The sequence below is a fragment of the Arvicola amphibius genome, chromosome 5, assembly GCF_903992535.2.
Source record: "Arvicola amphibius chromosome 5, mArvAmp1.2, whole genome shotgun sequence".
Taxonomy (NCBI): domain Eukaryota; kingdom Metazoa; phylum Chordata; class Mammalia; order Rodentia; family Cricetidae; genus Arvicola; species Arvicola amphibius.
In genome coordinates this window covers 84,670,327-84,697,841 of record NC_052051.1, presented here as the reverse complement: position 1 = coordinate 84,697,841, position 27,515 = coordinate 84,670,327, and the positions used below count along the sequence as shown (strand labels likewise).

General features: G+C 41.3%; 1 protein-coding gene across 1 annotated transcript in view; it reads left to right on the top strand.

Annotated features, from left to right (window-relative positions):
- Nucleotides 1-3,506: 3,506 nt before the first annotated feature.
- Nup160 (nucleoporin 160) overlaps nt 3,507-27,515 on the top strand; it is a 60,838-nt gene continuing 36,829 nt past the window's right edge. Inside the window, exons 1-17 of the mRNA XM_038331567.1 lie at nt 3,507-3,652; nt 3,888-3,999; nt 8,999-9,209; nt 10,165-10,387; nt 11,702-11,780; nt 12,720-12,834; nt 13,960-14,118; nt 16,464-16,541; nt 17,141-17,238; nt 19,010-19,094; nt 22,166-22,234; nt 23,904-23,987; nt 24,196-24,366; nt 25,410-25,509; nt 25,775-25,940; nt 26,665-26,792; nt 27,243-27,403. Of these exons, the coding sequence (XP_038187495.1) occupies nt 3,553-3,652; nt 3,888-3,999; nt 8,999-9,209; nt 10,165-10,387; nt 11,702-11,780; nt 12,720-12,834; nt 13,960-14,118; nt 16,464-16,541; nt 17,141-17,238; nt 19,010-19,094; nt 22,166-22,234; nt 23,904-23,987; nt 24,196-24,366; nt 25,410-25,509; nt 25,775-25,940; nt 26,665-26,792; nt 27,243-27,403 (2,139 nt within the window). The 5' untranslated portion in view covers nt 3,507-3,552. The remainder of the gene's footprint in view (nt 3,653-3,887; nt 4,000-8,998; nt 9,210-10,164; nt 10,388-11,701; nt 11,781-12,719; nt 12,835-13,959; nt 14,119-16,463; nt 16,542-17,140; nt 17,239-19,009; nt 19,095-22,165; nt 22,235-23,903; nt 23,988-24,195; nt 24,367-25,409; nt 25,510-25,774; nt 25,941-26,664; nt 26,793-27,242; nt 27,404-27,515) is intronic.

Sequence of the window (27,515 nt, the reverse complement as noted above, 5' to 3'; positions counted from 1 at the left end):
AAAACATACATAAAAATTAGAATTACAACCAGCATAAACAATATCAAGCAAGAAATATGCCTAAATGTTTCAATAGTTATCCTATCCTAAGGAGTCTAAGTCTTATATTAAAAATGGCTTGGCTAAGTCATGAGAGGAAAGTAACTACAGCTATCTAGTCTTCAACCCCATCAAAGACCTGAGAAAGGAAATAATATTACTTGAGTAAACAGGAAGTGCAACCAAGCAACTTCCAAAAGATGTAAAAATGACAGAGACAACTGGCTACCTGGGCAATCACCCAATGTCTCATTTGCAACATTGGGGCAACCAACTTTGGATAAGGCCTAGAGTATCTGACAGACCATTTTCAGAGGCAGAAAAATTTGAAAAACCATCTGATCCTGTCTTGGCAAGGTTTGGCAGTCTTTTTTCTTGTATCCTGCTTGTCCAGTCTGAACATCATGCATTTTGTCAGTGGTCGAGGCAGGGCCAGTTCTTTGCCCAAAGGCCAGTTTGGCCAAGAAGAAAACAAGCTCCAAGTGGAGTGTCTTCAATGCCCAATATTCTCTTGGGAATAGATTGGTGTTGCCAGAATCAATTGTGTCTCACATCAACAGAATCCTAAGTTACTTATATGCCATATTCTATAGTTCCTTGAAGTGTTTGAAGATTAATTATCTATGTGAAATACAATCTCTACGCATCTAAGGAACCTGAGTAGTCTAACTATAAGTATGACAAACATGGATGACCTGTAATTCTTAATACCTATATAGCTTAAAGATTAAGGCTCCATATTAGACTATTAAACAAATGTGCAGCAAATGAGGGCAATGACCTCAAAATGAAAACAATGTATAAGTATCTTGATTAGAGGTAGAAATGTATAGTGCAATATGATAAATATATCCTAAAATTGTATCAATATACAAAATATCTTAAGCAGAGGTATGTTGACAGAGGTTTCCATCCCGTTCAGTCCCGCAACCGTTCCGTCCCAAAGAAACACACAGACATCTACATTAATCATAAACTGGTTGGCCTATTAGCTCAGGCTTCTTATTAACTCTTATAACTTATATTAGCCCATAATTCTTATCTGTGTTAGCCACATGGCTTGGTACCTTTTATCAGTAAGGCGTTCTCATCTTGTGTCCTCTGCGTCTGGTTGACAACTGCAAACTGCACCTCTCTTCTTCCTAGAATTTTCTTGTTCTCATTGCCCTGCCTCTACTTCCTGCCTAGCTACTGGCCAATCAGCGTTTTATTATAGCAATATAACTGACAAATCTTTACAGGGTACAAGACCATTGTCTCACAGCAGAGGTAGAAACAGACATGCATACAATATGACAAAATAACTTTGCATAGGTGTATAAATACTGTAAACAGAAATAGGAGCATATTTAATATAACAAATACAATTTGAATTCATATCAATATACAAGAATCTATACCAATGTAAATTGTCTATAAACAATAGTTCATCTCACTATTACTCACTGTTATTTTTAGTGTAAGATCACACTAATCTCCCTATTATCCGAACCCATCCAAACTATATAGCAGTTTGAGGCCAACCTGGGATACATAAGAGACTGTTTCAAAAACAAAGAGAGGGTAGGAGACAGGGAGGAGGGAGAGAGCTAGAATAAAAGGGCTGAGGATGTAGCTAGTTCGATGGTAGAGTGCCTGTGAAGTGCACACTAAACCCTGGGTTGGTTCAGTCTCTAGTACTGCATAGCTGGCTGTAGAACACAGGCCTGTAATTTCAGCATTTCAGGGTGGAAACCGGACGGTCAGAAGTTCAAGATCAGCTACTACCAAGTTGGAGACTAGCCTAGCCGGGGCCACAGAAACCATGTTTGTATTGGGGGAGGTGGTGGGGGAGAGACTGAGGAAGGTGAGTCAAATAAGGGCTTGTTTATGGTGAAAAGAAATGACACATTTGCATGTTCAGAGGAATAATTTGATAAAAATGGAAAAGTTAAAGATACAAACAAGAATTGCTAAAATGTTCATCAGGTGACCTAAAATAGATGTAGAAAGGGTGTCTCTCTATAATCAGGGACAGTTGGGGATCTAAGCTTGGATTCTCATGTTTAAATAGCAAGCTGTTCTACCTCTCCCTAGTCACCTTTTCCGTTTGTTTGTTTTTTGAGACAGGGTCTCTAGATAGCACTGGCTGTCCAGGAATTTACAAATTCACCTGCTTCAGCCTACCAAGTACCTGGATTAAAGAGGGGGACCCTCACACTTGACTGATTTTTGTTTGATTTGGGCCAGGGTTTCAGACAGCGTCAGGCTGTCTTGACACAGACTGGAAAGTGGCCTAGAGAACTCCTGGTCTAACTTGCTTCCCAAAGCTGCTGCCCACACAAGGCCAGATACTTGGATTTTCAGAGTAAACTGAGAGGAAGGTTGAAAAAGGTGTGGGCATTTACAATCTTAAATATGTTCAGTAAGACAGTAAAATGGTCAAGGGAAATGTGATTGCTGGGGCAGAGTTATGGAACAGCCCACGGTTAGGATTCTGATGAAGTTGCCAAAGAACATGTTAAACTGTAAATTTGGATTTAGATAGTTTTATTTATTTACTCGTTCATTCAGACAAAAAAAAAAAAATCTCGCTGTAGCCACAGATGGCTTTGAATGATCAATCCACCTGTCTCAACCTCCAGAGAGCTGAGAGGTCCCAGGGAAGAATAAAAAACAATTATTTGGCCGGGCGGTGGTGGCGCAGGCCTTTAATCCCAGCACTCAGGAGGCAGAGGCAGGGGAATCTCTGTGAGTTCGAGGCCAAACCTAGTCTACAGAGCGAGTTCCAGAACAGGATCCAAAGCCACAGGAGAAACTTTGTCTCGAAAACCAAAACAAACAAACAAACAAAAACAAACAAACAAGACCCACACAATTATTTGCACGTTTGCAAACTGAGCGGCATTTTGATCATCTCAGGAGGCTGCCGCTTTAATGTTTAATTCAACACATCAGACCCGTGTCGGTCACGGTGGCATGTGCCTGAAACCCTACCATTCAGGAGACGAGACAGGAGGATCAGAATTTGAAGCTAATCTGGACTGAAAAGGAGCTGCTATCCCAAAATATGGATATATATGAGGATATGTTAAAAATTAAAAAGTCTCGTAAAAAAATCCAACACAAAAGGTCCCTCTTCCATTCACTTTTCTTCCGTTTTTGTGAACGTGGAAGAGGCTGGGTGACAACTCCTACGCAATCAGACCGAGGGGGAAGGTGACCTTAGGGTTCTTCCCCGGCGCCCGCGCCAGCGTTTCAAATGGAAACACACACAGCCCCGCCCCTGCTCGAGGCCGCCGGCAAAGGGCGCGGCCTCCGTCGCCGCCGCTCGCGGCTCCCAGGCGACCGCAGGCCGAGGCGTCTTCCTCCTCAGCCTCATTCTCGTGAAGGAAACTCGCGGGTGACAGTCAGACTCACGGTTCTCAGCCACTCGGACCCGCCGTGGCTCCAGCTTTGAGGCACATCCCCGGAAGTGACGACAGCGACGCGACCCGCCCTTGCCCCGTCAGGCCTCGCGGCGACGGCGGGAAGATGGCGGCGGCGGGATCCCTGGAACGGAGCTTCGTGGAGCTGATCGGAACTGAACGCGAAAGGCCCCGGCACTTTCGGGAATTTACAGCCCGCGGTGTTGGTACGGAAAGGGCTTGGGGGAATGGGAGCCACTGCTTCCCTTCGGGCTCGTCAAGTACGACTTTGGCCTCCTCCCTGGTTTGTCCAAGTCCACATGCCCAAAGCCAGTGCCTCACAGCCTGACTTCTTTCTCCTTTCCCCACGTCCTATTGCATGCACTGTCAGTCCCTTGCACTCCTCAGTGCCTGACATCCCCAGAGAAGCACGTGTGCGAGCCGAACACATTCATTTTGCAGGGACTGCAAACGCTGTGTTTGGAGCCGTGAAATATAGTGAGAGCGCGGGAGGCTTCTATTATGTGGAAAGTGGCAAGTTGTTCTCCGTCACCAGAAACAGGTTCATTCATTGGTGAGTGCTGCGTTCCCCCAAACCCCCGGAAGGCAGAGTTGTCTGGTGTATGAATATTCGTGCCTGATCTAAATTATTACGTCTAGCAGTAATCTTCACATAGGAAGAGAGGCACTGCCTTCAGTTCATGTCATAATTGGTTCTAGGAGTTATTCTGTAGCAGTTTAAAAACAAAGGAATGTAGTTGAGGAGATACAACATTGAAGACCCATTTTAGACATATTTACAGTGTCAGTCTAGTCTTTGATGCTACTTCTGCCGATGAGATTGGACTTGTACATGTCATACATGGTGCTGAGTACCGGGAAACGGTGCAAAATATTGTAGCTATGTAAGGATAGAAATATAGTAGATACCACTTTTTTTTTTTTTTTTTTTTTTTTTTTTTTTTGGTTTTTCGAGACAGGGTTTCTCTGTGGCTTTGGAGCCTGTCCTGGAACTAGCTCTTGTAGACCAGGCTGGCCTCGAACTCAGAGATCCGCCTGCCTCTGCCTCCCGAGTGCTGGGATTAAAGGCGTGCGCCACCACCGCCCGGCTAGATACCACTTTTGTTGTGTCAGCTTCACACACAAAAAAACGACACCAAACTAATGATATAGGATATAAATACACATTGTCATGCTTGCCTCAGAAAGCTAATCAGGTGTTACTGACCAGGAGGGAGGGTAGAAAGTCACAGCTATATCCAGACAATCAAAAAATTAGCTAGTGTGGGCAGAGAGAGATCCAGTCAGACCATGGAGGGAAATGGGCAAAGCTTGAGAGCTGAGTTAGAGGGGAGGCCAGGGAACAAAGAATCTGAATATCAAAGACTGAAAAAAAAGGAGGCTGGATACAGGAAGAAGGTGCCTGGAGAAGCCAAGGCGAGTGTTTTAACTGACAGAGACTTGGTCTTGGAGCCAAGTATGTGGATAGGGTGGTAGGTAAGGCGATAGGAAGTTAGACTTCTGTACCTTGGATGAATCGTCTTATATCCTAGCATCGGTCTGGCCTTGTTTAAGCATGGATGTGTTTTAGTTAGGGTTTTTGTTGTTGTTGGTTTTTTTTTGTTTGTTTGCTTGTTTGTTTTTGAGACAGGGTTTCAGCCTGTCCTGGAACTAGTTTTTTTTGTTTTTTGGTTTTTTTGGGGGTTTTCAAGACAGGGTTTCTCTGTGGCTTTGGAGTCTGTCCTGGAACTCGCTCTTATAGACCAGGCTGGCCTCGAACTCACAGAGATCCATCTGCTTCTGCCTCCCGAGTGCTGGGATTAAAGGCGTGCGCCACCACCGCCCAACTTGGAACTAGTTCTTGTAGACCAGACTGGTCTTGAACTCACAGAGATCTGCCTGCCTCTGCCTCCCGAGTGCTGGAATTAAAGGCGTGCGCCACCACTGCCCGGCTATTAAGGTTTCTGTTACTGTGAAGAGACACCATGACCATGACAATTTTTATAAAGGAAAGCATTTATTGGGGCTTGCTTTCAGGTTCAGAGGTTTAGTCCTTTGTCATGGTAGGAAGCATGGTGGCATGCAAGCAGATGTGATGTTAAAGAGGTAGCTGAGAGTCCTACATCTGGGTCAGTAGGCAGCAGGAAAACAGTGAGCCTCTGGGCCTGGCTTGAGTTTTGGAACCGCAAAGCCCACCCTGAGTGACACCTCCTCCAACAAGGCCACACTTACCCCAAATATATATATATGTATATGTATGTGTATTTGAATAATTAAGTATTATCATTTTTTAGTTGCATGACCTTCTGTGAGTAATTTTTGTCCATTTTTATTTTATCCATCTTGAATTTTAAGAATATCAACACAAAATGCTTTTGATCTTTTAGATTTTTTTTAACTTTTAAAAAATGATTTATTTATTCTTATTTTTTTTTTTGCATTGGTGTTTTTCTTGCATGTCTGTATGAGGGTGTCAGACCCCTGAAATGGAGTCATAGATTGCAGCTGTGAGCTGCAATATGGGTGCTAGACATTGAACCCAGGTCCCGTGGAAGAGCAGCCAGTGCTCTCAGCTGCTCAGCCATCTCTCCAGCCCACCTCTTGGTGTCTGCTTTATTTTCTGCTAGGTTATCTGTCCCTCAGCAAAGATCAGTAGATTTTTAGAACTTTTACTCTAAGAATAGAAAAGCCTAGATTCATTCGTAGCATTTTTTTCTTTCCTCTATTATGGGTAAAATCAGTCAGCTGAGTCAAAAATAACACCACAATTTACATGTCCCAAAGACGGCAGTCCCAAGAGTACGAGCTGAATTTCAGTAAAAGGAGTCAAGGTGAGAAACTGTTAGGTGGCGTTTCTCCTGTCAAGGTAACAGTTATAATAAAGAAAGCTGCAGAGAGCCGCTTGAAAGAAGTGAAAATTGGAGAAGGAAAATGAAGAAAATTTATTTTAAATGATAAAGTTCAAAAATACTTTATGAGTAGAACATTGATAATAATTTTTTTAGATTTAGAAAGTATGTGTATGAGTGTTCTGCCCTTGGAGACCAGAGGAGGTCGTCTGGGTTCCTGGAGATGGAGTTAGGGGTGGTGAGTGCTGGGGCCACACCTGGGTCTTCTGAAAGAATCACTGAGCCATCCTTACAGCTCCCAGACTGTTAACTCTGTGTGTGAGGAGTTGGCAGGTGGAGACAAGGTTGCACTGTGTATTCCCAGCTGGTATGGCACTCACTATGTAGCCAAGCAGGCCTCTAATTTACAAAGATCTGTCTGCCTCTGTCTCCAGAGTGCCACTATTAAAAGTATGTGCCATCATAAGCACTAGTCAGAACAATTTTAATAAAAGAATATATTTACCTGAAAGGAGCAGTGGGATAAAACTAAAGGCTGAAATTTAAGGAAGACTAAGTTGGTTGATTTGTGTGTGTGTGTGTGTGTGTGTGTGTGTACGTGCTATATATAATTTCAATTTTAGTCTTGATTGTTGCTCATTTAATTATTCTGAAGTCAGTGTGATCACAAGACACTTAAGTATAACCTGTCTTGTGATCACAAGACACTTAAGTATAACCTGGTACTGCTAAGAAAAGGGTCCTAAAGTAGAAAAAGACAAGATTTCCTGAGTAAATTAGGAGCATGGGGATCATGGGAGAGGGTAGAAAGAGAGGGGAGCTCAAGAAAAGGAATGAAAAAACAGGGGCCCTAAGGATAAGGATAAAGTCAAAGAGCCGTTGTCTGTCTATATCTGAGGACCAGTTCCAGCACCTCTCTCTCTAGACACCTCGGTCTGCAGACAGTCCCCATGCTGTCAAACAGCACAGTATTTGCAGGTGATCTGCATGGCCATACATGGGCTAGTTTACTCTAGCCCACTTTTAGTGCTTTATATGATGTTAATACTATGTAAATAATTATTGTGCTGCATAGGGGGATGTTGAAAAGAGAATAGAGATACAAACACAGGTTTGGTTTGGTTTTCAATTTGTAGATAGTTGAATTTGTGGGCATAGAACCTATGAATTTGCAGAGGCAACTAACTGGAATCTGAGGAGAAAGGTTTATTTTAGTTCACAGTTTTAGAGGTTCTGGTCCAGAATTGATCTATCCTTGCCTTTGGTCCCTTAAAATGTCCTACCATATTATCTCAGTAGTGCCTTGAAGACTAAACCTTTTTTTTTTTTTTTTTTTTTTTTTGGTTTTTCGAGACAGGGTTTCTCTGTGGCTTTGGAGCCTGTCCTGGAACTAGCTCTTGTAGACCAGGCTGGTCTTGAACTCACAGAGATCCGAGTGCTGGGATTAAAGGCGTGCGCCACCACCGCCCGGCAAGACTAAACCTTTAAAAGACTTTGGGAGACATTCAAAATCCAAACTAGCATCATACATGTTGGCATAGACCAGTGAGTATGTGCTACAGATGTTTTAAAATGATAAGCACTTAGAAGGCAAAGGTAAGAAACACCTTGCAGAATTAGGTAAAGTGGCAACATCTGTGATAGGTACAAATGACAACACAGGCAGTAGGGGTGATTAGTGGGGTGGCTCCTGTGTTATGATATGGATTTGAATAAAGCCCCCCTCTTCCCACTGCCACATATACTGCTTCCATCTGCATTTGTATCTTATCAGTTTTTATTGAATGTCCGCTCTGATTCAAATACTTTCCTAAGTCTGCAGATATCCAAATACACATGACAATTACCTCTATACGTAAAGTGTTTATTGCCATTTATTTAGAAACTCTTTGAAGAATAATAGGAAGTTGGACTGGCATAATGGTATAGAAATCAACCTTGGTAGGCTCAACATGCAGTTATTTTTATATTTTTAAAAATATTAAATACTAACTGGGCAGTGGTGGCGCACGCCTTTAATCCCAGCACTCAAGAGGCAGAGGCAGGCGGATCTCTGTGAGTTTGAGACCAGCCTAGTCTACAAGAGCTAGTTCCAGGACAGGCTCAAAAGCTACAGAGAAACCCTGTCTCGAAAAAACAAACAAACAAATAAATAAGTAAATAAATATTAAATACTGACCCTTATAAAACAAGAGCAAAACTCATAAAATTGCTATTTTTTAATATGTTAAAAAGTAATAGAAAAGGAAAATGTGCTTATTTGTTTGGTGCTGTAGTGTGCGCAGACACCTCAGTCCTCTACAAGTGACGGGTGGGGTTAATTTTTATATAGCAGAATTTATCTTAAGTAGGGGCTAAGGAAATGGATGTATATTTACCATAATGAGATTTAGATTTTGTTGTACTGTTTTATAAGTCTATATAATATGTTCTTAAATGAAAAAGTGGTCTAAACCAGACATGGTGCACTCCTTTAATCCAGCTCTTAGGAGACAGAGGCAGGCAGATCTCTGTGACTTTGAGGCTAGCCTGGGCTATGTAGTGAGTTTCATGGCAGGGCTATATAGAGAGACCCTGGAGTGGGGGGGTGGAGGATCCAAATTGGATTGTCTAATCTTTTTCAAATTTGGAGAGTTCATTTCGACATGATTATCATGCATTTTAGTTCAGCAGTCATTGAGAAAGAAAAATTTTATTAATCTCTTTTTCTCTCTTTTTAAACAGGAAGACTTCTGGGGATACATTGGAGCTGGTGGAGGAATCACTGGACATAAATTTGTTGAATAATGCAGTTCGCCTAAAATTCCAAAATTGCAGCCTCTTACCCAGTGGGGTTCATGTCTCTGAAACTCAGAATCATGTGATAATCTTGATATTAACCAATCAGACAGTGCACAGGTTAATTTTACCACACCCTTCCCGTATGTACAGAAGTGTAAGTTGATTGTTATGTGCAATAACTTGTTTCCCATATTATGCTAGCTATCACAGATTTAGGACTGGAGTGATATTCTTTGAAATGAAAAAAAAAATGGATGCCTTGTTAACCAAGCATACTTTATAGTTATGGTTTGAAATAATTAAACTTGCGGATGGTTTCAGTCATAGAGTGCTGGCCTCACATGAACAAAGCCCTAGGTTTCATCCTCATAAATTGAATTTGTGCCTGTAATCCCACTACTTAGGAGATGGAAACAGAAAGATCAGAAATTCAGGGTCGTCATGGAGTTCAAGGCTAATCTGAGCTTCATAAGACCCTGTCTCTACAACATAAAGATCAGACATTTTAGCCGGGCAGTGGTGGTGCACGCCTTTAATCCCAACACTTAGTACGACGAGGAAGGTGGATCTTTAAGTTTAAGGCCTAGTTCTAGGAGAGGCTCCAAAGCTACAGAATAACCAAAAAAAAAAAAAAAAAGTTCAGACATTTTAAGTTGATAAACTAGTTTTCTTAGAAACAGGGAGGCTGAGGTAGAGGATTTCAAGACTCAGTGCAAGCTCAGCTGTCCAGAAGTTCATAGCCAACCTGGGCCACATAGTGACAGCCTGGCTGGCAGGGAGGGGAGAAAATTTTTATCGCATGCTCAACTTTTTTTTTTTAAAGATTTGTTTTTATGTGTATGAGTGTTTTGCCTGAATAAATACACCACTTACATGCAGTGCCTGTGGGAGCCAGAGGGCATCATATCCCCTGAAACTGGAGTTATAGGCAGTTGTGAGCTGCTGTGTAAGTGCTGGGAACAAATCTCAGGTCCTCAAAGAGCCACAGGTGCTCTTAACCACTGAGCACCCTTCCAACCATCAACATCTTTTTAAATAAACGTTCTTAGTAATTGAGAGGAACTAAACAAAATTCAGGTTATTTCAAAACAGATTGTTTTTCATTACAGGAGCTGGTAACTGAAAGTCAGATGCAGTCAATATTTACTGACATTGGAAAAGTTGATTTCAGAGATCCTTGCAACTATCAGTTAATTCCAACAGTACCTGGCCTGTCCCCAAATTCTACCACCTCTGCAGCCTGGCTCAGCAGCGAGGGAGAGGCTCTGTTTGCTCTACCATCTGCTGCTGGCGGCATCTTTGTTCTTAAACTGCCTCCGTATGACATACCTGGTAAGAATGGGAATGGAGCATGAGTTTATCTTTCGTCATCAGTGGTGACATTGAAACATAGACATTCAGTCCCATCCATTGTCAGTGCAAGGCTTGAGTCTATGTTCCTGCTTTCATTGTTGCTGTTTGCTCCCTGCTGTTGTACATTTATTCAGTGGATGAGGAACTAGAAGAAGGAATGCTGGGTATAGGAAAACAGATTGTATGTGTGTGTGTCCCTATTCTAAGTTCAACGGTAGACATAAATTACTATTCCCGCTCTCATACTGAAAAGTATTGTATTTACAAAGAATGAATTTTGGCACCAAATTGACAACTGATCCCTGTTTGAAGTCACCACTGTTTTTTGCCTGCAATATTGGATTAAAGTCCTAAATGTCTCCAGATGTGCTGTCTCATTTCAGGAACTTCTCGGGGAGATTGATACATTAAACATTGGTTAGGGGACTAGAGAGATGGGTCAACAGTTAAAACACTGGCTGCTCTTCCAAAGGACCTGGGTTCTATTCCAAGTACTCACATACCAGCTCATAACTTCAGTTCCGTGGGATCTGGTGCCCTCTTCTGGACTTCAAGGGCATCAGGCATGCAAGTGGTGTGTGTGTACGTGTGCAGGCAAAACACCAGTACACATAAATAAATTAGCAAACAAAATCATGCTGCTGCATTGTTGATAATGATCTGAATAAACCCAGTCTCCATACAGTGGCTCACATTGAGTTCCCCAGTGCTGTCTCTCACCTCATCTTTTCCTCCTTCTCTCCTCACCCTCTATACCAGCTATATGCCTTTTGCAGTTTCTTAAAGACATGAGGCATAATCCTCACTTGGAATTCCCCACCGATAAGTTTTTAGTTCATGATTCTGTCTCCTCATGGCACCTTCCTTGGCCAACCGTTAGGAGATGCCGTCTTCCCGCCACAGTGCCAGCGGTGCTCCCTTCACTTCTCTCATCCTCCAGCAGCAGATGTTAACTTCCATCAGGGCAACGCTTGTTCACCACTGAATCTCCAACACCTAGAACTACTGCTACATGAAAGGGACCCAGTAAGAAAATAGGAAATGATTCTGTTGACTGGAAGAATAGACTCCTATCTGTAAATGGCAAGACATTTTCCATAAGAATATAAAAAAGATGATCTGGTACTAATTCAAAGTACTTTAGGTGTGATATATGTAGAAAAGTACATTTAAGAACCTTGTGAGTGTAAAAATGTAGAAGTCTGTCGTGTATTATGAAGACCTCCTTGATTCCGTTTGTGGCTTTGGGTTTTCCTAAGTTATAATCAGGAGGTTCCTTGGGTGTCGTTGCAGGGGCAGCGTCAGTTGTGGAACTGAAACAGAGTTCCGTGATGCAGCGATTGCTCACGGGCTGGATGCCCACGGCTATAAGGTGAGTTGTGCCCTGCAGGGAATCGGGCCAGGCTGTGACCCTCTTGTTACTACTTCTGTTGTGCTGGGTTTAGGAGTGCGTAGCATGGTGTCCTGTCCGGGAGAGCGCACTCCAGAGTCTGTCTTATTTGCAGTCCTATACTTTGACACCATACTTCTCTATTTTCACAATGTCCAATTCTATGCTGTGCCCAGATTTGAGTTAGACTGCTAAGGTAGAGTGTACAAGATGTTCCTGCAGGTAACAAGCACTTGCTGCAGAGCCTGACATCCTAACAAGTCTTATGTCAGCTCCCACATTCATTGTCCACTGACCTTCACACATGAACCCTGGTGTTCATTCTCTCTCTCTCTCTCTCTCTCTATATATATATATATATATATGTGTGTGTGTGTGTGTGTGTGTGTGTAATACATTATATATACATATATACGTATATATACATTATATATATTATATACAATACACACACACATATATATATATATATCTGTCTCTGTCTCACTGTCTTTTTCTCTCACACACACAGAATTTAAAAATGTACTTTTAAAAAAGACCTAATAAGCCTGATGTGGTCATGAACGACTTTAACCCTTGCATTCAGGAGGCAAAAGCAGATAGATTTCTGTGAGTTCGAGACTAACCAGAGTTATATAATGAGACTCTGTCTCAAAAAAAAAAAAAATGAAGTTTTTGACTATTGGACTAAACCAATATGAAATTAATTGCTTTTTATAATAGCAGAACCTACTTGATTTTATGATAATAATTGGTATAAAGTACATAGAAATGTATTTGTCTTATGCCAGCATGTAAATTCTTGTTCTTTCTGCTAAGAATATCTATTATAGTTTTATTTTACCTCTTGAATCACAAATTCTCATGATATGCTTATTTGCAGTAGTTAAAAAAAATCTAAACCCTGTCCTTTGTTTTCAGGGGTGATCAGGGGCCTTCGGATCGAGCCCTCAGTCTTGCTGTTCATTGTGTTGAACACGATGCTTTCATTTTTGCCCTGTGTCAGGATCATAAACTGCGGATGTGGTCCTATAAGGTAAATACCGCATTTATGGTTGGTGAGTTAGAATGTGAGTGGGAATGTGGGAGAGTTGGGATCTGTCCTACTGCTCATTTAAAGATGATGTCATTCGGTTTGGAGATTTCGATACTTTCAGAGCTTGACAGTTTGAATCAACATCCTTTTCTGTACATTTCCCTATTCTTATTTTTTTACTTTGATAATTTGAGCCCTATATGAGAGTTTAAAAGGTAATAGAAGATAGTCTTGGTGCTAGAGAGGTGACTTAGCAGTTAAGAGCACTGCCCTTCTAGGGGACCTGGGTTCAATTCCCAGTACCGATATGGCAGCTCACAACTGCCTGCACTCTGGTTCCAGGGGATCTGACGCCCTCAGACACACATGCAAGCAAAACACCAGTAAATATAAAATAAAAATAAATTTTAAAAAAGATAAAGTCTTTACTTAAGGGCAACAGTCGTTTCAAAAAATCTTTTTTAGATTTATTTTATGTGCATTACTGTTTTGCTTATTTGCAGTATGTATGATTAATGTATGCTTGGTGCCTGCGGATATCAGAAGAGGTGTCAGGTCCCCTGGAACTGGTGTTATGGGTGGTTTTAGCCCCCACAATGTCACTAAAATCCATGCTAGGGCAGAAGAGATGGCCCTGGCTAACACTGGTTAACAGTACTGGCAGCTCTTCCAGAGAGGTGGGATTCAATTCCCAGAACCGATACGGTGATTTACAGCTGTCTGTATCTCCGTTTCCAGGATTCAGACACCTAAGCTCCAAAGGCACCAGAGACATAAGTAGTACATAGATATACATGGAGGAAAAGCATGCATACACATAAGAGTTTTAAAAACATTTTTTAAATGCATGTTGATAAGACAGTTTTCAAGATCAAAAAAAGGCTGGTAATTTTGTTTTGTTTTGAGGCAGGGTTTCAAGTTGTAGCCCTAGCTGGCCTGGAACTTGCTGTGGTAGTCCCGGCTGGCTTGAACTCACAAAGATCTGCCTGCCTCTGCCTCCTAAGTGTTGGGATTAAAGGTGTGTGTGTGCCTCTCTGCCAGGCCCTCAGAATGATTTTCTTTAAAGGTAAGGGATGTATTTCTCACTGTTCTGGAACATCACCAGTTAACCGTTCTCTTGGGCAGGACCAAATGTGCCTGATGGTGGCTGACATGCTGGAGTACGTCCCTGTGAACAAAGACCTTCGACTCACTGCAGGAACGGGACATAAATTACGACTTGCATATTCACCATCCATGGGACTCTACCTAGGAATATATATGCATGCCCCAAAACGAGGACAGGTATGAAGAAATAAGGCGTGTGACAGGGCGGTCTCTGTGGATTGCTTGTGGGAAATGTCAGGCCCATTGAGCCCACTTAAGCTTTGTGTCGAGTGCTGAGCTGTTCAAGGGTGATTGGGTTTTGTGCTGATATATGAATTAGAAAATTGTGGAAGGGTGGTAAGAATTAAAGGGAAGTCTAAAGGAAAGTTAACCAAAACTAAACAAATTTGAAAGCAAATATGAAAATATAGGTGGAAAAAGTGAAATTGCTGAAAAGGAATATAGATGTTAGTAAGTAATTATGGAGAAATTAATGTTTTCAAATAATATTGTTTACCAACCAGACACTGCTGTTGTGAGGCATACAGGGTGTATATAATTATGTAATCAAATAATAAATAACCATTTTGGGTGTTTGGCCTAGTGCTGTGCCTTATATGTGGATATACTAATAGTAGGAACACTTGGGAAGGCTTGCTGCGATCCCACTAGAGAAAGGATGTGTCTTCCCTGCTTATTGCAGCTCTGGTTCCCCATGTTAGGTTTCTGTCCTGCTTGTAAGGACATATATCATATATCATGTTCTTTGCTGGACTCTGTATCCTCCCCCTGTTTGGTCCCTGAGACCCTGACAACTGTTGTCCACAGAGGAAATTCTCATAACAGGATAAGATGGCTCAGTGGGGAACGGTGCCTTCAAGCCTGAGTTAGATCCCCGAGACTCACGTGGTAGAAGAGAAACTCCTTAGTTGTCCTCTTGCCCCCACACAAGTGATGGAGCACATGTTAAAAAATACATAAATGCTAAGTCAATAAATAAAATGTAATGAAAACTTAAATAGGCCTAGTGTTGTGGTACATATCTAAATCCCAATATTCAGAAGACTGAAGCAGGATTATTGTTTTGAGGCCACACTAAGGGATATCATAAGACTGTCTCAGAAGAAAAATTGGGGAAAAAAATGGAATAAATTCATTCTTTTTTACAAGTCTTTTGAGAAATTCTGTACTCAGCATTTCCTGGATTTTTGTTGTTTTGTTTGAACTACTTAGTATGCATATGCATAATGATAGAAATATGGCAGAGAAAAATTATAAAATGTATTTTACTATAACAGATACCACAGTGATGAATTGATGATTTTTTTTTCGAAAGATCCTGTCTCAAAAAAACTTTTTTTAAAAAAAGTAGTTAGATGAGGGCGACGACAAGACGGCACAGGTGTTAGATGAGGGCGACGACAAGACGGCACAGGTGTTAGATGAGGGCGACGACAAGACGGCACAGGTGTTAGATGAGGGCGACGACAAGACGGTACAGGTGTTAGATGAGGGCGACGACAAGACGGCACAGGTGTTAGATGAGGGCGACGACAAGACGGCACAGGTGTTTGCTGCCAGACCTGAGCTCACATGGTAGAAACAGCAACGCACAGACACACATGCACACATGCAATAAATAAATATAAAAAATACGTTTTCATCATCCTGTGAATAGTTGCCTTCCTGTGGTCTAAGGCACGGGTCATCACATTGTCAGTGCACAGTGAATTCTCTGAATTGTTAAAAATACTATTCTTAAGTATCCTGTGCTTTATTTAAATTTATATGTATGAGCATGTGAAGTACAGGGACCTCTGGAGGCTAAAAGAGGGTATTGGATCGTCTTGGACCTGGAGTTATTGGCAATTGTAAGCTACCATGTGAATCGTGGGAGCCAAATCCAAGGTCCTCTGCAAGAGCACTTATGTTCTGAAATGCTGAGCCACCTCTCCGGGTCCATCAAATGTCATGTTTCTATTTGAAAGTTTTAGTTTTAGAAATAATGTTTTGTTGTTATTGATGTTGTTGTCTGCAGTGTAAGATTTGTCTTATTTTTGTATTCTTTCACACACGAGGCAAATGCTCTACAGCTGAGTCCTATCCCTATTCCTGGTGGTGGATTTGAACACGTAAACATGAATTATCTTCTAATTTTAAAGGAAGTGTGTGGGTGCATGCAAACATGCAGTTAGGCACTCGCATTGGCACTGGGGGTCAAACCTATGGGTTTCCCGTTAGTAGTCTCTAAAGTAGCTGTAGACTCAGTGGTGGTCACAGGTGGAAGAAAGGGTGGGGTAGAGGGGGAAGTGTCTGATGGGGTCATGTTTCAGTTTTGCGAGGTGAAGAGTCCTGTATCCTGGTAGCGCAGCAATATCAATGTATTTAAACTGTATACCTAAAAATGGTTAAGTTGGAAATTTTTAAGCTGTAGTTAACTATGGTGGCACACACCTGTATTTGTAGCGTCCAGAGGTAGGAGAATTGTGAATTTAGCATGTTGATCGTATGGAGTGGTGAACTATTAACTTGTGTTTCAACAGTTCTGCGTTTTCCAGTTGGTGAGCACTGAGAATAATCGCTATAGTTTAGATCACATTTCTTCACTGTTCACTTCTCAGGTAGGTTGAACCATCCTGTACATTTCACACAAGCACAATACAAAATGCTGACTACCTCAAAATCATAGCTACTTGTGAGTCTGAGGCTAGAGGCTCATTTGAACACAGGCGTTCCAGACCAGCGCAGCAACACAGTGGGACTGTCTCAAAAGGCTTTAACTGTTTTTAAGATTATATTCTTAAACCAGGGGCTGCTGGCGCATGCCTTTAATCCCAGCACTTAGGAGGCAAAGGCAGGCAGGCAGATCTCCATCAGTTTGAGGCCAACCTGGTTTACAGAGGGAGTTCCGGGACAGGCACCAAAGCTACAGAGAAACTGTCTCAGGCGGGGAGGGGGGGGGTGGTGATTATATTGTTAAAATATTTCATGTATAGACATGTGGGTACCAGGAGTTGAGCCACGGTCTTCTGGCAAAGCAGCCAGTACTCTGAACCAGAGCTATCTCTCCAGCCCCTCTTCACGTATAGAAACAAAAAGTTTAAGTTGGGATTTATCAAGTTCATGTGCCATGTTGTACTTTTATATATTTTTCTCTATTTTCAATACAAACTTAGTCCCTGATCTTTTTTCTTTCTTATTTTCCCCCATTTATTCCTAGGAGACACTGGTCGATTTTGCCTTAACCTCAACGGATATCTGGGCCCTGTGGCATGATGCTGAGAACCAAACAATTGTCAAATATATCAACTTTGAACAGTATGGACTATTTAACCTTTGTCTTCTTGCTTAACCATAGGCAGAGCCACTCTGAGATGAGACGTTTTCGTCTAGAACCATGTAATTTAATTTGAAGGATTCTGATCTTGATAATTTTCTAAAGTGCCACCTTTTATGTTTTTTACCTTTTGATTTTAGAGCAAATAAATACACATAGGGTTGGCTAAGATAAAATACCATATTTCTTAGGGGACTAGTATGTACCCCAAATACTTCTAATCTGGAAGCTTATTGCTAATACCATGTTCCTTATACCCACAACTTAGCAAAGACATTGAAATTCCTATTTACTCTCAATTTCCTTAAGATAAGATCAGGGGTAAAATGAACTAGTGTGGTTCTTTGAAACTGCCTTAAGCAAGAAACTGTCTTGCTCATGAGAAAATAAACTTCAGGATTCAGAATGTGACTTAGTGAATATCATGTCTTGCTCAGACTCAGAGCCCTAGCTTCAATGCCTAGCACCTCCAAGACTATGCAGGGTCTTGTGTGTTTGTAATTCCAGCGCTCTGGAAGGAGAGGCAGGAGGATTAGAAATTAAAGATCATCTTCAATTACAGAGTGAGTTTAGGGCCAGCCTGGAGTACGTGAAAGCAAGAGAATTGAGAGATTGAGAGCCTGCTAGGGCTACAGAATAAAACCATGTCTTAAACTAAAGGGAGAGATGCTGGAGAGATGGCTCAGAGGTTAAGAGCACTGGCTATTTTTCCAGAGGACCTGAGTTCAATGACCGGCATCCACATGGTGGCTCACAACCATCTGTAATAAGATCTGGCGCCCTCTTCTGGCCTGCAGGCATACATGCAGACAGAACACTGTATACATAATAAATAAAGCTTTAAACTAAAGGGCATAGGCTCTGGATTTGGGGTTGTGAGCCTGGCTATGCAGCTTATTAGTAAGTCTTAAGACTTACTTCCTCAGCTACAAATTAGATGTAATACATCCTTCAAGGAGATTGTAGGACATACATGAGTAGTTTTTAGAATAGCACCTTGTGTTGTATATAGTAATAATCTAGTAAAGATCAGCTATTTCAGATTTTATATTTTTCAGATTTTATATTTCAGATTTTAAATTGAGGGTGTTGCCTATTTAAGATAGAACACTGGGGCAGAGAGATGGCTCAGTTGGCAGTTTCTGCTGTTTGTTCATGAAGACCTGAGTTTGGATCCCCAGCACCCCTGTAAACAGCAAGCCAGTCATAGCAGTGCACACTTAGAAGCCCATGCTCGTAAGGCAAAGCTTACTGGCCAGCTTAGTCTAGCTAAATCGGTGAACTGTGGATTCATTGGGAGCCCTGTCTCAAAATAATAAGGTCAGGGCTAGTGAGGCGTCTCGGTAAATCAGAGTGCTTGCTGTGGGGGCCACACAGTCCCAGAACTCCTGATGGAGGGGAGACTAGAGGGCCCTTTGACCTCTGCGTGTCTCTTGTCGCAACCGTGTGCGTGCTCTCACCGCATCGTCATCAATAATTTAAAACATAAGGTGGAGAACAATTGAGAAATATGTTTGGCACTGAACTCTGACCTCCACAGAGACATGCACATCTGTGCACCCGCTCATGCACACCCGCTCATGCACACATACACACACACAAAGATAGTAAGAACACATCTATAGGAACTGTACTTAGTAACAGAATTAAGTATTGATTAGTTACAGGGGTTCAGTGATGAGGCCTTCCCTACTAGACACTGCCAAAGTGTACTGCTATGGTCTGGTAAAGTTTTGGATTTCTTTCTTACAGCAATGTTGCAGGTCAGTGGAATCCAGTTTTTATGCAGCCTCTGCCAGAAGAAGAAATTGTCATCAGAGATGACCAGGACCCCAGGGTAAGTCTGTAACCCAGTGTCAGCTGATTGGACAGACTGAAATGAGAAGGCAGGCGCACGGCTTGCGTAGTTGAGGTGTTCAGCGTCTGCTTTCAGGCAGGGTTGGCTTGGTGCTTGCAGGACTTTCATCTCGTTTTCCGAGACAGGGTTTCCCTGTAGCTTTGGAGCCTGTCCTGGAAATCACTCTGTAGACCAGGCTGGCCTCGAACTCAGAGATCCCCCTGCCTCTGCCTCCCAAGTGCTGGGATTAAAGGCGTGCGCCACCACCACCCAACAGGACCCCATCCCTTTATTCTGCGTCTTCCTTACTGGTTTTGTTCTTAGATAGTACCTTTCCCTGATATGGGCTCATTCTGTGTGCTTAGCTGCCCTGTGATGTACTGGCCTGACCCGAGTGATGTGTTAATTCCTAATGTGTTCTGGGCTAGCATGACACATGTGCACACGGTGCAGATAGGGGGTCAGAAGACAACTTCCTGTAATCACTTCTCTCCTTCCACTGCCTGGGACCCAGTGTTCAAACTGAGATCATCAGGCTTGGTGGCAAGTGCCTTTACATTGTTAACTGCTGACCCATTCCAATGGCTGATTATTTTATTTGATGTATGTGAAAATTTTGCTTGTCTGTCTGTAAGTGCACCCTGTGCTTGCCTGGTGTGGTGCCCACAGAGTTCTGGATTCCTGAACTAGAATTGTGGATGGTTGATGATTGGGTTTTTTTGTTGTTTTTTTGTTTGTTTGTTTTGTTTTGTTTTGTTTTAAGAGACAGGGTTTCTCTGCAGTGCAGCTTTTAGAGCCTGTCCTGGAGCTAGCTCTTGTAGACCGGGCTGGCCTCGAACTCACAGAGATCCGCCTGCCTCTGCCTCCCGAGTGCTGGGATTAAAGGCGTGCGCCACCACCGCCCAGCTGGTTGATTTTTTTTTTAACTCTTTGTTCTTTGGGGACCCACCACCCATGCCCCAAATAAATACACAGAGACTTACTCTTACTTACAAACGCCCAGCCTTAGCTTGGCTTGTTTCTAGCCAGCTTTTCTTAACTTTATCCCTTTAATCTTTAGCTTCTGGGCTTTTACCTTTCTCTATTCTGTATATCTCTCTTTCCTTCTTACTCCATGGCTGGCTGGGTGGCTGGCCACTGGTGCCCACCTCTTCTTTCTCTCCTCTCTTCTCTCTTCGATTTATTCTCTCTGCCTGCCAGCCCCGCCTATCTCTCTCCTGCCCAGCTATTGGTCATTCAGCTCTTTATCAGACCAATCAGCTGTTGTAGGCAGGCAGAGTAACACAGCTTCACAAAGTTAAACAAATGCAGTGTAGAAGAATGCAGCATATCTTTGCATCATTAAACAAATATTTCACAGCATATATGAATGTAAAGCATCTTAAAATAATATTCCACAACTGTGGTCAGCTGCTATGTGGGTACTAGGAACCAAAACTGGGTCCTCTACAAGAGCAACAAGTGAGCCATCTCTCCAGCCCCAAACCTTTTGTTTGTGTTTGTTGTTGTTTTGACAGGGTCTCTGTCACATTGGTTATCCTGTAATTCAGTCTGTAGACCAGGCTGACCTTGAACTCACAGATTGTCCTGCCTCTGCCTCCCAAGTGCTGGAATTAAAGGCGTGCACCACTGCCTGGCTATCTCCGAACGTTTTAATTGATGTAGTAATTATGCACACCTGTGACGTGTAGCATGATAATGATTCATATAAGTGTTATGTAATGATCTATTATAATAATTAGTATTTGTATCTGTTTAAATATTTTGTGGAATTCAGATAAATTCTGACGAGTATAGTTTACTGACCGAGTACATGTACCAGACCTGGGTTCAATTCCCAGCATCAGGGGATTTAAAGTTTATAAAGATATATGCGATGAAGAAAATTTGAAAAGGTAAAGCAATAAAACATGACAGGCCAGTGTCCTTGTTTTTCAGGGATATATCTTCAGGATAAATGAAAGAAGTTTCTAGTTGATGCCTTAGTGTTAAATGAGCTTAATGATTGTGGACTGAAATGACAAGGATATGCATTTCAGAAACCACACTTTAAGTATCTGAAGTGTTAATCTGTAGAGTTCATTAGTAATGGTTATTGATTATTTATTATTTTAGTTAACAAATACTGGGTTTGGGGTTTTGTTTAAAGCCAAAGTCTCATAGTAACCATTAGTAGGCCTTTGTTCCATGTGTTCATTATTACTCATCAGAAAGCTCAACAGATGGGCTGGAGAGACGTCTGCTCCTCCAGAGGACCCGGGTTCAGTTCCTAGCACTAACATGGCAGCTCACAACCATCTGTAACTCCAGTTCCAAAGGATCTGGCACCCTCACACAGACATATATGCAGATAAAACATCAATGCACATAAAAATAAAAAGAAACAGCAGCTCAGCAGAAGAAAGAACTCAGTAATGAAGGTCAGTCAGGATGCTTAGAAGCAAATCTAGCTCATGAGCCTTATCAAAATAATGAGGCAGCATGGAAGTTTTCTATTAAAAACTATATTTCTTGTGTGAGAGTTTTCTGTATATTTTGTTATTTACAGTACCTGTTGTCAGTTTCTTTTATATGCAAGTCCTTGTGGAAATGGGATAGAAATCAGCTCATTTTAACTGCTCTTTTACCAATGCACATCGTCAGCAGTCTGGGTCCACCCTTTGCATTTAAGATTGACAGCTGACACCTTGTTTTTGTGTACACAATAGAGTGCTGTATGGATGCACACCATCAGAGTAGCCGGTCATCGGTACCGTGCTGTATGGATGCACACCATCAGAGTAGCCGGTCATCAGTACCGTGCTGTATGGATGCACACCATCAGAGTAGCCGGTCATCGGTACCGTGCTGTATGGATGCACACCATCAGAGTAGCCGGTCATCATCGAGACCCCAGAAGCATTGCAGTCGTCACTTACACTGAAAACGTAACTGCAGTACCGCTTGCTGCTCAAGTACAGTTCATATAGTAGAGATTCACACATTGGAGTCGGTGTGACCAACTTGCTTTGTATTTTTCCCAATTTCATCTTTTTCAGAATGATATAACTTTTGTTTTAATGTTCTAATAGGAAATGTATTTGCGGAGCCTTTTTACACCAGGACGATTCATAAACGCGGCTTTATCTAAAGCTTTACAGGTAAGCAAGCAAATAGCTAATGTTTGAATACTTAAAACTGTTCCTGAGTGTATATACATATGGTCTCTTGTGAATACTATTGTAATTTGTTTTAAAATTATTTTCACAAAATAAGACTTGTGACTGAGATGTAGGAGCAGGGAACATTTTCCCAGTAACTATGCGAGCAGAGTCCAGATTGTGTGTCAGCACGACTGTATAAAGAAACTGGCATAACAACCTTCAGACCTGACAAAGATTTAAAGGTTGGTTTCTAGGTTAGTTACAATTGATTATATGTTGTTTGTACCCTTATTTTAGTACAGTGAGGGTTCAAGTTCAGGGTTCAGAGTATAGAATACTCAAAATATTTTAGCTTCAAACCAGGTGAATATACAATCCCAAGACACAGGAGGATCATGAATGAGAGGCAGCCTGTCTGTATTGCATAGTGAAACTGCCTGAGAATTACATTTTATTTTTACAGTCATGACTTAAAAGGTGTTTTCTATTTTTACAAAACGTTTTTCCTTGTTATTTGTTGGTGTTGTTTTTGAGGAAGACTTTGAACTTAAGATCCTTCTGCCTCCACCTCGCAATGGCTAGGGTTCTCTGGGTTTTAAGATAGTCTGACTGTATAGCTTAGACTAAACTCACACTCTCCAGGTAGCCCAGGTTGGTCTTGAACTTTGATCTTCCTGCCTCAGTCTCTGAAGTGCTAGAATTACAGAGTGACAGTTTCCAGGCCCTTGGCTGTACTTGAGTGTAGATATATTCTCTCTGATAAAACTACAGAATGATATGATCACTTCTGAATAAAATAGTCTCGTTTCTTCTCATCACCATTTCTTCATTGTTTATAATAACTAGTTGGGCTGTTTTGGGTTTGGTTTTGTTTGTTGGATTTTTCTTTTTGTTTGGCTTTGTTTGGGCTATTTTTTGGGGGTGGGGGGAGTGTTGGTTAGTTTTTCGAGACAGGGTTTCAAAAAACCTGCCTGTGCCTCTGAGTGCTAGGCTTTAAAGGCATGTACCATCACACCCGGCAATAATAATTAGTTGTGTGAAAATACTTCTCATAGTATATAGTATACAGTTAAAATACAAAAGCATAATTAATGCATTTATTAATTCCTGTGAGAAGAATCTTTCCTAGTAGAGTGATCACTAGTCAAAGAAACTAGTCAAGTTTTCTTTTCTCTGTAATCTTAGGCTGTGGGTCTTTGATATCACGTACACCTTTCTTTCCAAATAGGCAATAGTTATTTTGATTGTTTTGTTTTGGTTTTGTTTTTTTGAGACAGGGTTTCTCTGTAATAGCCCTGGCTGTTCTGGGACTCACTTTGTAAAGGACTCAAACTCACAGAGATCTGTCTGCCTCTTCCTCCCAAGTGCTGGGATTAAAGGTGTGCGCCACTACTGTCAGGCTAGTTATTTTTATTTTAATTGATTTTTTTAATGATGTACATCATTATGATTCTTTCAGACTCATAGATTTCTAAAGATTATTCTGAATAAAACTTCAATTGCTATTCTGTTAGAAATTGTTTTTGCAATATTAGAGGAGGAGGAGGAGACTCCTGGCAGTCCTGATATTGTTGTGCAATTGAATATTGCCTTAGTGCCTTTTAGGTGAGACTTCCTTCAATTTGGATATTGTATAGTATTCTGAAATAATTTCTTTTAACTTTAGATTTTCTGCCGGGGAACTGAGAGAAACTTGGATCTTTCGTGGAGTGAACTTAAAAAAGAAATTACTTTAGCTGTTGAAAATGAGGTGAGATGTGGATAAGGGAAGGATTAACAATGTTGTCTGTCTGATAAAACTGTCAGGCTTGATCATTTTTATCATAATAGTAGAAAGATAAGGCTCAATCCTTATCATTAGGGAATTTGATAAGTATTTACATATCCTGTGGGATTTAATGCATAAGAAATATTTTGTAGAGAAAACCCCAGAAAGTTAATTTTTCTTTCTTTGTCAGCTCCAAGGAAGTGTAACAGAATATGAATTCTCCCAGGATGAGTTCCGTACTTTGCAACAGGAATTCTGGTGCAAGTTCTATGCCTGCTGTCTCCAGTATCAGGAAGCCCTCTCTCACCCTCTTGCTCTACATTTGAATCCTCTCACAAACATGGTGTGCCTTCTGAAGAAAGTAAGCAAACTGGAGCATCCAGAGCACCTCTGCATAGTTCAATGAGTCTTCTAAATGTTACTGTGGGACATGGTGCCATTTTAATCACTTACCTAAATCTATAATTCATTTGAACTTAATCTTCTGCATCATTATTGGTACTTTTACATTTTTATCTTATTTGTTTACTTTTATATTTATGGTCTTACAAATGTAAAATAACAGTTATGAAGATAATGTGATGGCTCGTGCTTGTAAGTCCTGCCATCTAGAAGAGTGGAAGGGGCTGAGTGAGACCCAGACAGAGGATGGCGATAGCACAGCAGCACAGTGACAGCACAGGAATCTCTGGATTGGTGGGTGGATTGGTTGGTTTGTTGGTAGATGGGTTGATTTTATTGCTAGGGATTGAATCCAAGCCCATTCATGCTAACAAGCATACATAATGCCACTGAACTATATCCCAACCCCTTTGCTTCTGTTTGCTTGCTTAGCCTGCCTTCCTTCCCTCCTTCCTTCCCTCCTTCCTTCCTTCCTTCCTTTCTTTCTTCTCCTCTTCCTTCTTTTTCTTCCTCTTTATCTTTTTTCCTCCTGAAACACTGATGCCTTGATATCTGTAAATAGTTAGGCATATATCCCCTCTCACAGGGGGCTTGCTAGTCAGTCATTCTAGCCTAACTTATGATTTTCAGGCTAGTGAGAAACCTGTCTCAAAGGAGAAGGACTGCATTCCTGAGAACAACAGCCAAGGTTATCCTGTAGACACACACATGCACCCCAGTCAACCAAACACATACATGTAAAAATGGAAACTTAGCTTGCTCTGTCATTCTGGCTTTGCTGAGACTCAGACCTGAGGCCTGCATGTATTAGGTGCGCCATCTACCACTAGGTTACATCCCCTAGCCACTTCCAGTTTTAAAAAAATGACATGGAATTATTCATAAATATTGTGTACAATATGATTTGTTGCCTATATGATGCATTATAGATTATGAGTTATTTTACATGGGCTTCTTTTTGAATTATTGAAACAATAATAATTGAAGGCTTTCTACTTTTAGGGATACCTGTCTTTCCTGGCGCCATCTTCCTTAGTAGATCATTTATATCTCCTGCCTGATGAGCACCTTTTGACAGAGGATGAGACAACCATATCGGATGGTAATAATAATTGTTCTGTCTATAGTTGATCCCCTTCCTATATGAACCTTATGTTTTATGTCAAATGGCCACAATACCTCACTGAAGATACTGGGGTGGCTTAAACACCTATGTTATAGAATTAGTGATGCTTCTTTTAATATATTATATTAATATATAATAATATTTATATTATAATAATTATATTATATTATAATATATACTATGTTATATATATAGACTGTCATGGCTTCAGACATCAATGTTAACATTCTCTTACTCCTAGATGCAGATGTGGCTCGGGATGTCATATGTCTTATAAAATGCCTCCGGATGATTGGAGAGTCAGTTACCATGGAGATGGCAGTTCTGATGGAAACCAGTTGTTATAACTTACAGTCTCCAGAAAAAGCTGCAGAGCACATTTTGGAAGATTTGATCACTATTGATGTGTAAGGAGATTTTAGGGTAAAGTGCATTTCCTAATGGAATTTAGCAGTATTTATTATCACAGATTTTTTTTAATATGTAGTCAAGTATATGAAAAGTCTTAGTTTAATGTTAAAGTGATTGTTCTTGAGTCTACATAGGTCTTTCTTTTTGTGTGTGTGGTGCTGGGGAGGAACCTGCCTTGTGCATTCTAGGCAAGTGCTCTACCACTAAACCACATCCACAGCACCCGTTATAGATTATAGGGGGCAAAGTTAGCATATTTATTCAGATCTGAAAACAAACTCATAAAATATACTTCTGTTACCCCTCAATTGAACTGGATATTCTTTTTTTGGGCTTTTTTTGTTTGTTCATTTTATTTTGTTTTGTTTTTTGTTTGTTTGTTTGTTTTTTAAGACAGGCTTTCCCTGTGTAGTTTTGGAGCCTGTCCTAGAACTCGCTCTGTAGACCAGGCTGGCCTTGAACTCACAGAGATCTGCCTGTCTCTGCTGGGATTAAAGGTGTGCGCCACCACTGTCCAGTTTCTCTATTTTGGTTGAACTGGATATTGTAAAAATACATATTTTCCCTTGTGTTCATTCCCCAATTGAAGGTAGTTTTATGTGGGCTCTTGAGTATCTTGTGCCAGAATGTTTGTCTCCACTACTTTACTGTGGGCAGCACTGTAAACAACCTCTCTAAAATGTTATCAATAATAATAGGAATTTTCTAATTGTCGTGTAGAGAAAATGTGATGGAAGACATTTGTAGTAAGCTGCAAGAGATCAGAAACCCTGTCCATGCCATTGGACTTCTTATACGGGAAATGGATTATGAGACAGAAGTAGAGATGGAAAAGGGATTTGATCCAGGTAAAAAGCAACACAAGTGTGCTTTACAGAAAGCAGTGGTATGGGGGCTGGAGGGGTGGCCTAGTGGTTAAGAGCATGTGCCGTTCTAGAACTGAGCTCACCTCCCAACACCACAGCAGGTAACTAAGCCAGTTCTAGGGGATCTGAGTCTCTGGTCTGTGGGTACCTGCACTCATGCACATGCACACATAGAGATAGACACACATATGCATAGTTTTAAAAATAGTAATAATAAAATTTTAAATGATACATTAATTTCATTTTTCTTTTTTAATTTTATCTTACATGTATTTTGTGTATATGCATGCAAATGCATGCCATGGTGCACATACAGAGGTCAGAAGACAGAACTTGTGGGCGATCAGCTTTTTCCTACTGCATGGGTCCCTGGGAATGAACTTGGCAGCAGATTCCTTTACCACCCTTTAACTCCACTTTTTTATGTTACAGCTCAGCCTTTGAATGTTCGAATGAATCTCTACCAACTCTGTGGCAGTAGCACAGCGGGCTCTGTTGTGTGCAGAGGTGTGTATAAAATTGCCAGCACTCGCTTCCTGATCTGCCGAGACCTATTGATCTTACAGCAGCTTTTAACAAGACTGGGAGATGCAGTAAGTACTACTTGTGGAAAAACTTGTAAACTGTCAAACCCAGGAGAGCTGGAGACTTGTCTATATTCAGTGCTTTCTACTCTGGGGGCAGCCTTCCAGGGGCTCTACAGAC